At 39.3% G+C, this 10,863-nt stretch overlaps 1 protein-coding gene across 1 annotated transcript in view; it reads left to right on the forward strand.

Annotated features, from left to right (window-relative positions):
* Positions 1-5,972, forward strand: part of LOC128643021 (semaphorin-3F) — a 120,133-nt gene extending 114,161 nt beyond the window's left edge. The window contains exon 18 of the mRNA XM_053695942.1: positions 4,928-5,972. Coding sequence (XP_053551917.1) covers positions 4,928-5,179 — 252 coding nt within the window. The 3' untranslated portion in view covers positions 5,180-5,972. The remainder of the gene's footprint in view (positions 1-4,927) is intronic.
* The last annotated feature ends 4,891 nt before the right edge of the window (positions 5,973-10,863 follow it).

The following is a 10,863-nucleotide window of genomic DNA, read 5'->3' on the forward strand; positions in this document are numbered from 1 at the left end:
TTAAAAGTAGAAAGTTCCCTTCTACTAAAGACACCGTGCATTTCAAGAGAGATAGCGACAGGAAATCCTAAAAAGGACGTGAGACAGGGAGAAATATCCCCAGATTCTCTATAACAATCCTGTGAACATCTCACAGCAGGTCTAGAACCCTTCCAGAGAGGAAAGAAAAATATAGAACTGATAAAGTTCACAAAACTCCAAAGGAAAGACAAAGATAGGGATCGGTGTCATCCAGTTAGCCAAGACCTCCTGACAATATAAGAGGCTTTGAAGCAAACAACTGAAGGATACCACTTCCGTAACAGATGAAGGAATTATACTGTCCAGATCTGAGATTTCAGCCTCAGAAACTACCAGCGAATCCTCCTCACTAACTTGGAAGAAGACAAACCTGAGTAGCAGCATGTGGAGCACAAACCCTCTTATCTGAGACTTAAAATGTCCTCTTGCCTTTTCCCTGAAGTAAAAGAAAACAGACCAAGCCACAGATACCACAGAAGATACCTGAGCTTGCAACTTCTGTAAGCAAATACACTCCTCCAGGAGATTGAGAGGAACCACAGGGCACTGCATGTGACGCCATATAGGCTTGGGACATAAAAGGAGAAAGCTGTGGCAGTGCCTTAACAGCAACATCCTTGGAGACATAATGTTCAAATCAAGCTGTACATTTAATAGCATTTGCAAAATCAGAAAAAAATAAATGTTTAAACCATTTCTTAGTTGAGCAAGCCTTTCACACAACTTCAGCATCAGTAGAAGGAATTATACTGCCTGAATCCGAAATTTCACCCTCAGATGCACCCGAAGAATCTTTATCCTCAGACTTCTGAGAGGAAATACTTTGATTAGCCACTTCAGGATCAGAAACCTTACTTACTGTTTCTTTAAATTTCCTTCTGCGTTTTCCCTGCAGCATGGGAAAAGCAGACAGCGCCTCAGATACCGCAGAAGATACCTGGGCAGCAATATCTTACAAAATAACTCCAGACGGAGCATGAGAGAAAATGCAGGGCACTGCATGTGCAGATGAATAGGATTGGGACGCTTGAGGAGAAAGCTGCGGCACATCTGAAACAGGAGGCTCCTGAACAGCACCCGCCTTAGCTAATGATGGCTCAGGGTCAAAAAGTCTATTTCTATAAGCTAAAGTTCTTTCAATACATGAACAAAAAGGTACTGGGGGGGTTCCACCTGGGCCTCAAAACATAAGCTACAGGCAACATCATGCACAGCCTCCTGATCCATGATAAAAAAAGAAGCAAACAAACAAAACTAACTTTTTTTTTTTTTTTTTATCTTTTAACAAAGACTATAATACAGAACCAAAAAAACGTTCTTAAATAAATGTTCCCTTTAAATTCACCAAATCAAGAAAACATACCCCAGGCAACAGTCTACACCTCAGCAAAATTACTGAGGTGCCCTACCTGTTCTGCAACCCACAGCAAACTTAGGAAAAAAACAATCCCGTTTACAATCCGGATTTTCAGAGAAGCAAGAAGCCTTCTAAACAGCAGAGCCATCTGAAATATGGGCACCTCACTCTTACAGGAAGTGAGAAAAGTGCCAAAAAAAACTCTGACATCACAGAATCAGAACCTCCCTAAAAGGGGCGGTCCTACAGCTGACAAAAAAGCCATTTTTTATTTTTTTTAAAACAACTTTCTTGAAAAACAGGCTTAAAAACAAACAATAAAAAAACCCCAAAAAGTACATAATCTGTTACTAAAAACGGATCCTCACTGAGCCATCAATAAAATAAATAACTCCTCACACTAACAGTGCCTGCAAAAACTGCACTAAAAACCTGCACCCTGACAGGAATAATAAAAAACGTTCCCCTGCAGCGTTTCAGCTGAATAAGTGCCACATTTTTCCATGCTACATAGAAAAATAAAACTGGCACTTACCTCAATATTTATCTGTCCGGCAGCAGGACAGCTCACCTGGTTTGAGAGGATGCCATCCCTCACATGGACCTGTGGAAATACAGAAAGACTGAATAAACTTACTCAGACTATCTAAATAGGGCAGCAAAATGTTTTGGGAAAACGCAGTGAGGATTGTACCCCACAAGTTCCCAATTGCTTAAAAGCCACCATTGCCCTACTGAAGAGACTGACATGGGCTAAGGCTAGACCCTTTAGAAAGATCAGAGCAAACCTACTCTGCTTTAAAATAAAATTAAAAAAAACTTCACCTCCTCCTTGTACCGCAGGCAAAGAGAATGACTGGGGGTTATGGGTAAGGGAAGTGACATATATAGCAGCTTTGCTGTGTTGATATTCCCACTAGTAATTGATGATTCCGTGGACTCACCATATCTTAGGAAAGAATTATGTCCTTGTTTGACAAATAAAAACAATGTTGTCTAAAGTCTAACACTGCAACAGAACATAGAGAGTACCTGCTATGTAGATTTCAGTTAAAGTTCAAGAGGATAACCATTTTCTTAGAGGCTGTTTCTTCATCCAGACTAGTTTCAGAAATAAGTGCACTTTTCATTTTCCACCTGAATAAGCAGCACTTTTCTTTTAAAAAAAAATTCTAAAGTGTTTTCAGCAATAAACATTAACCAGGAGATCATAAACTTTTCCCCGTTAAATGCCAACCCCAAAATAGCAAAAAAAAAACTTGCTATATAAGCCCTGACATCAGGACACTGGAATATGTTAACTATCAAATATTTTCTTAAAATGGGTTCTCTGTTTAACAGCCAGAGGAAATGAAATATTCTTAGCAGTGGGAATTACATTTTTCTGGACATTATTACATGACATGTGACAAATGAGATATTTAATCATTCTATAATAGGAAAGAAAATGCTTATATTATACAAGATCCACTCTTACCTCCAGTTTTAAACATAAATATGAGAACCGTAATTATAGACAGAGATTTGGGAACGCAATTTGAACCATGAATTTATTTTCTGAAGGTAAATTATAGTTCTCTCTATTCAGTGTCTGTTATGGTAGCTAGTTGAATAAAGACCAGATCAGTGGGCAGGACTTGAAATTTCCACTAATCTACAAGTTTCAGATGACTAAGATTTTTTTTATATATATATATATATATATATATATATATATATATATATTTAATACTGAACACACTAATACCTTTTTTTCCCAACCAGTTAACTATAGCAATATTTTTCAAGCCTTGTGAATGAGTATAAAACGCCCACACATAGTGGTTCAATCATTTGCTTTGTCATAGCTAAGTACTAGTTGAGCCTCAAATATCAGTATCTAACGTAGGAGGAGAAGGGTATACTGCTGCTTTACAGAGATGAGTAGCTATGGCTTTGGCCTTTGCTCCCAATAAAGTAAAATCAGTCATATGAGCCATCAGGCCCTGTGTCATTTGTTTTCTTCCTTTTATAACTCTTGATGGTGCATTGTATAATCCATTTGTTTACTGTAGTCAGCTGTTTATTATTCTCTACTTAATGTGATACAGAGATATCAAACTGATTTTACATCGGATAGAGAGTGGTCTTCTCTCTTGGTTCAGACCAAACAGATAAGAGGGAAATTCTGTTTCATTTGAGCTCCTTTGAAGTTTGTGCAGGTATTTGTTTAAAAAGAACAATAATAGAACCGAATATTCACCCACCTTATGCCAGTGAAATTTATTTTGTGAATTATATTGTCATTGGTGTTATATAAGGTGTGACTAGGTAAAACTAGACGTCTTGCTTTTGTCTGTCTTATTCACGCGCCCTGCTGTCACTATAGCTGACCACTGGGTGAGAGTGAGTCAGGTCTTGAAGCGATCTGTGGCACACTATTGGCTGCAAGTAACTGTTCAGTTTTTATCGCTGGCTTCTGCAGCAGTCATAGCACTGGGCAGCCACTAGACACCAGGGAAGGTTGTGGTTGCAATGGGTTTCTTCTCATTTTGTAAGTGGCAGTCAGTAAGTTGAAGGGACATTGAAGACATGCTGCATATAAAACAAATATTTCAAAATATATTATTTATTTCATCTTGTGGCTTCATGGTGACCTAACTCCATCTACACGTGCTGTCACGTAAAGCAAGTGCAGAAATTGTATCTTACGGACGGTTTCAATTAAACCTGTCATGTCACCTTGTTCCATGCAAAACCATTTAACTCTATAAATAATGCTTTGTCATACGTCATTAGAATTTTTGTTAAATTTCCCTTTAATACTGGCAATCAGTGGGATTAATGCCTGGAGCATGTTACTGACACCCAAGAGGTTCATTATTTCTGTCTTACGGTTAGGTAACGGACAATTTTTACTTTTTGGCGCAATAATAATAAATACAGTAATAATAAGCATATATGTAACATACTTATGTGTAAACAACTTGAGCTAAATTGTTAACAGGTTTGTGTTAGTGTTTTAGCTTACACTGGGCCAGTATGTGCGGACTGTGCGGTAACATGTTAAAGTGCCAGACAAGCGCAGGATCTCCCAGTACACGGCTGTTGTTTATAACAACCATATTGCTCTGTAAGCAACTAATCTCTCTGATCACTTCACTTGTCCATAGTGACTGAGGGCCCCACCTGTACAGTTAGATTATATCATATAGTGAGGATTAATAGGAGTGAGAGGTCAGATAATTATATACACTATTCAGTAAAAGAAAGGTCACACATTACTACACTCAGGCCTACACACTGGTGCAATGCTACTGTGTAGCATTCACTGCACAAAGCTACACTGGGTTTAATGTAAACGTGTTCTCCCATCTGATGGTAAAATAAAAAACATGCAGGAGCAGCTAGGTCTGAGTGAATCAACGATAATAAATGATTGTGCTCTTCCTGTATGTACTGTACACGTGCCTGTTAGTATCAGATCATGCAGAAGGGTTTGTCTTGTTAAGGAGACAGAAAGATTTAGCATGAGATGGACCTTTAATAACAGCCTCTCTCTTTCTTCAGGTCAAGCTCCCAATGATGGCTGGAGGTGCACTGTTGCGCTCAGTGCACACGCATGATGCTGGAGTGTACACATGCTTGGGCACAGAGAATGGCTTCCGACGATCACGGGGCAAAATTAGGCTCAGCATCCTCCCTCAGGACCTGCTGGAAAAGCTAACCACCAATCCTTCCCCAATGCCACCTCCAGCTCAGTGCCCACCACCCCGCAGACAGAAACCAAGACCGGCAACACCGCAGACAGAAGGGAATTGATGGCAGTCTCCACAGAAAGACTAGCAGCGAGGGCTGGTCAGTAGTGCCAGCATCCCAAACCCAACGCACAAAGGACTCCTACCATAGGGAGACTAAGGGTGTGAACCAAGCACCCTCACAGCCAGACAGCCTGGCACCAAAGTGGTTAAATAGCACAGGGCGTGGGGTGAAAGGTTGTAGCATTTAGTAAGACATTCCAGAGCAATGCATCAGTGCGTGTGTGTGTGTGTGTATATAGCGAGCGATGGAGTGCGGTATATTTTATTTATCACAAACACTGGATGCCAGATCATGTGTCTCAGCTTATAAGTAGCAGCCACTCAGAATTCCGGGACTTTAACTGCGTGGTCATATATGTGTCTGTTTCCCTTGCCACTTGTAAGACAAGAGTGGTGGTAGGGGGTCGTATTCCAATGCAAAGGAAATGTCCCAACCAAACTAAATATTATTCATGGCTAGGGGAGTAGCAGTGAAAGACACCAGGACTAGCATGCACTGACAATGTGGTGTTATGGGGCAGCTGCCACGTATCTTTATTACAAGGGGGTAAAGGGAGCAGCACACACTCTGCATTACAATTAATGTCAAGTAAACAACTAATGGGAAAACCAAAATTGTTTCAATTTAAAGTTTGTTCTTTTTTTTTTTTAACATTTTGTCCTTGAATGTTGTGTTGTCTACATGAATAGTGAAATCTTATGTGACCAGACTGGCGAATACACGTGGAACACAGAGAGCGCCATAGCATTAACGCAAATGCAACTCTAAATAAACTTCTGTAGGTGGAAAAGGATCACAGGACTCCAGGATGGATTCATTCTGTCCCCTGCATGTACCCAACCTAAAACAGTTACACGGTAATGTGCATGCGGTAGAACACATCGCTAGTTCACCTTAAAAGGACCTGAAAGGCAAAACGAAGCATTAATGCATCCGAGCTTGTAAAGTTACCATTTATTTCTATTATCACTTACTTTGTTCTCTTGGTATCGAGTGTTGATAGCTCAGGAGCAGCAATTCATTACGGGGATTTGGTTGATGATTGGTAGCTACACACAACTCCTTTCATTGGTCACCAGATGTAATCCGCTCCCAGTAGTGCACTGCTAATTTTCACCCTATTTTACTCCTGCAAAGGGATAAACTGCTCTAAAACAGCATTTTCTTTTACACTATTATGTACCTCTAGGGCAGTGATGGCTAACCTGGCACTGTGATGTTCCAGAACTACATTTCCCATTATGTTCAACTAGACTGCAGAGTACCTAAGCATCATGGGAAAAGTAGTTCCAAAACATCTGGGTTGCCAAGGTTAGCCATCACTACTCTAGGGACATCCTAGTACACTCTACTATACTCTAGTACAGCGGTGGACATTAACCGGCCCTCCAGAAGTTATGGACTACATCTCCCATGATGCTTTGCCTGCATTATGGCTGAAAGAGCATTATGGGAGATGTAGTCCATAACATCAGGAGGGCCGATAGTTGCCCACCCCTGAACTAGAGTAAAAACAGGATGCTGTAATGTGTTATAGTAGATCTGCTCTAATGCTCACCTGTGTTTTTAAAGGGTCATTAAACTAAACAGGGGGCAGCACAGACTCTGGCTAGCTCCGGGTCTCTCTTACTGTAATTTAGGTTTTGTCTGTGCTCCTAACCAGACATTGGACGCACACTGGAACCTGCTGTAAAATCCCTGACTGATCCATAGATATGTAAAATTACACTTATTTCTTATTTGAGCCCTGGTTAATACTTGGGCAATCAGGCACTGAATGTGACGGCCTGCACACATCTTCTGCTTTCATTTCTATAACAAATGGCAAGATTTACATTAGAAAAATGGTTTAATACAAAAGATTTATTTAAACACTGTCTATCAAGCAGCTGCCTATGTACTCACCCCTTTGTGTTAGAGGGCAGCGATACGGATAGGAACACAGTGCTGTCACCTTATCAGCAATATCAACTTAGCACTCATTTTAATAAAACTTAACTCTATAATTCCCTGCATTGTGTTTGTCACGGTGCTTTTGCTGAGGTTGTTACCTTCCAACTAAGTGTTTGTGGTACAAGTACTGTAGCTGGCAGAAATTTCTTAGCCCCTGCACTAGAAATATATGTCCTTACTGCAGTTCAAACAAACTCCCTTAGTACAGTTCAAGCTAGAAGACCAAATGCAATCACTAACTGCGCTAAAGAAAAGCACTGAATAAAACGTAATACAATCACTAACTGCGCTAAAGAAAAGCACTGAATAAAACGTAATACAATCACTAACTGCGCTAAAGAAAAGCACTGAATAAAACGTAATACAATCACTAACTGCGCTAAAGAAAAGCGCGGAATAAAACGTAATACAATCACTAACTGCGCTAAAGAAAAGCACTGAATAAAACGTAATACAATCACTAACTGCGCTAAAGAAAAGCACTGAATAAAACGTAATACAATCACTAACTGCGCTAAAGAAAAGCACTGAATAAAACGTAATACAATCACTAACTGCGCTAAAGAAAAGTGCGGAAAAAACTAAATGTTATCACTAACTGCGCTAAAGAAAAGTGCGGAATAAAACGTAATACAATCAGTAACTGCACTAAAGAAAAGTGCTGAATAAAACTAAATATAATCACTAACTGCACTAAAGAAAAGCACTGAATAAAACGTAATACAATCACTAACTGCGCTAAAGAAAAGTGCTGAATAAAACTAAATGTAATCACTAACTGCACTAAAGAAAAGTGCGGAATAAAACTAAATGTTATCACTAACTGCACTAAAGAAAAGTGCGGAATAAAACTAAATGTAATCACTAACTGCGCTAAAGAAAAGTGCGGAAAAAACTAAATGTTATCACTAACTGCGCTAAAGAAAAGTGCGGAATAAAACGTAATACAATCAGTAACTGCACTAAAGAAAAGTGCGGAATAAAACTAAATGTTATCACTAACTGCGCTAAAGAAAAGCACTGAATAAAACGTAATACAAACACTAACTGCGCTAAAGAAAAGCACTGAATAAAACGTAATACAATCACTAACTGAGCTAAAGAAAAGCACTGAATAAAACGTAATACAATCACTAACTGCGCTAAAGAAAAGCACTGAATAAAACGTAATACAATCACTAACTGCACTAAAGAAAAGCACTGAATAAAACGTAATACAATCACTAACTGCGCTAAAGAAAAGCACTGAATAAAACGTAATACAATCACTAACTGCACTAAAGAAAAGTGCGGAATGCTCGTGCACGATTCCCCCATAGGAAACAATGGGGCTGTTTGAGCTGAAAAAAAACCTAACACCTGCAAAAAAGACGCGTTCAGCTCCTAACGCAGCCCCATTGTTTGCTATGGGGAAACACTTCCTACGTCTGCACCTAACACTCTAACATGTACCCCGAGTCTAAACACCCCTAACCTTACACTTATTAACCCCTATTCTGCCGCCCCCGCTATCGCTGACCCCTGCATTTTTTTTTAACCCCTAATCTGCCGCTCCGTAAACCGCCGCTACTTACATTATCCCTATGTACCCCTAATCTGCTGCCCCTAACACCGCCGACCCCTATATTATATTTATTAACCCCTAATCTGCCCCCCACAACGTCGCCTCCACCTGCCTACACTTATTAACCCCTAATCTGCCGAGCGGACTGCACCGCTATTATTATAAAGTTATTAACCCCTAATCCGCCTCACTAACCCTATAATAAATAGTATTAACCCCTAATCTGCCCTCCCTAACATCGCCGACACCTAACTTTAATTATTAACCCCTAATCTGCCGACTGGAGCTCACCGCTATTGTAATAAATGTATTAACCCCTAAAGCTAAATCTAACCCTAACACCCCCCTAAATTAAATATAATTTTAATCTAACGAAATTAACTCTTATTAAATAAATTATTCCTATTTAAAGCTAAATACTTACCTGTAAAATAAATCCTAATATAGCTACAATATAAATTATATTTATATTATAGCTATTTTAGGATTAATATTTATTGTACAGGTAACTTTGTATTTATTTTAACCAGGTACAATAGCTATTAAATAGTTAAGAACTATTTAATAGCTAAAATAGTTAAAATAATTACAAATTTACCTGTAAAATAAATCCTAACCTAAGTTACAATTAAACCTAACACTACACTATCAATAAATAAATTAAATAAAATACCTATAATTATCTACAATTAAACCTAACACTACACTATCAATAAATAAATGAAATACAATTCCTACAAATAAATACAATGAAATAAACTAAAGTACAAAAAATAAAAAAGAACTAAGTTACAAAAAATAAAAAAATATTTACAAACATTAGAAATATATTACAAAAATTTTAAACTAATTACACCTACTCTAAGCCCCCTAATAAAATAACAAAGCCCCCCAAAATAAAAAAAATGCCCTACCCTATTCTAAATTACTAAAGTTCAAAGCTCTTTTACCTTACCAGCCCTGAACAGGGCCCTTTGCAGGGCATGCCCCAAGAAGTTCAGCTCTTTTGCCTGTAAAAAAAAACATACAATACCCCCCCCCCAACATTACAACCCACCACCCACATACCCCTAATCTAACCCAAACCCCCCTTAAATAAACCTAACACTAAGCCCCTGAAGATCTCCCTACCTTGAGTCGTCTTCACCCAGCCGAGCCAAATTCTTCATCCAAGCGGAGCAAGAAGAGGTCCTCCATCCGGTAGAAGTCTTCATCCAAGCGGGGCAGAAGAGGTCTTCCATCCGATTGAAGTGTTCATCCAAGCGGCATCTTCTATCGTCATCCATCCGGAGCGGAGCGGCAGCATCCTGAAGACCTCCGACGCGGAACATCAATCCTGGCCGACGACTGAACGACGAATGACGGTTCCTTTAAATGACGTCATCCAAGATGGCGTCCCTCGAATTCCGATTGGCTGATAGGATTCTATCAGCTAATCGGAATTAAGGTAGGAATATTCTGATTGGCTGATGGAGTCAGCCAATCAGAATCAAGTTCAATCCGATTGGCTGATCCAATCAGCCAATCAGATTGAGCTTGCATTCTATTGGCTGATCGGAACAGCCAATAGAATGCGAGCTCAATCTGATTGGATGACGTCATTTAAAGGAACCGTCATTCGTCGTTCAGTGAACACTTCAATCAGATGGAAGACCTCTTCTGCCCCGCTTGGATGAAGACTTCTACCGGATGGAGGACCTCTTCTTGCTCCGCTTGGATGAAGACTCCTCAAGGTAGGGAGATCTTCAGGGGCTTAGTGTTAGGTTTATTTAAGGGGGGTTTGGGTTAGATTAGGGGTATGTGGGTGGTGGGTTGTAATGTTGGGGGGGGTATTGTATGTTTTTTTTTTACAGGCAAAAGAGCTGAACTTCTTGGGGCATGCCCCGCAAAGGGCCCTGTTCAGGGCTGGTAAGGTAAAAGAGCTTTGAACTTTAGTAATTTAGAATAGGGTAGGGCATTTTTTTATTTTGGGGGGCTTTGTTATTTTATTAGGGGGCTTAGAGTAGGTGTAATTAGTTTAAAATTGTTGTAATATATTTCTAATGTTTGTAAATATTTTTTTATTTTTTGTAACTTAGTTCTTTTTTATTTTTTGTACTTTAGTTAGTTTATTTCATTGTATTTATTTGTAGGAATTGTATTTCATTTATTTATTGATAGTGTAGTG

Source organism: Bombina bombina, chromosome 12 (assembly GCF_027579735.1).
Source record: "Bombina bombina isolate aBomBom1 chromosome 12, aBomBom1.pri, whole genome shotgun sequence".
NCBI lineage: Eukaryota > Metazoa > Chordata > Amphibia > Anura > Bombinatoridae > Bombina > Bombina bombina.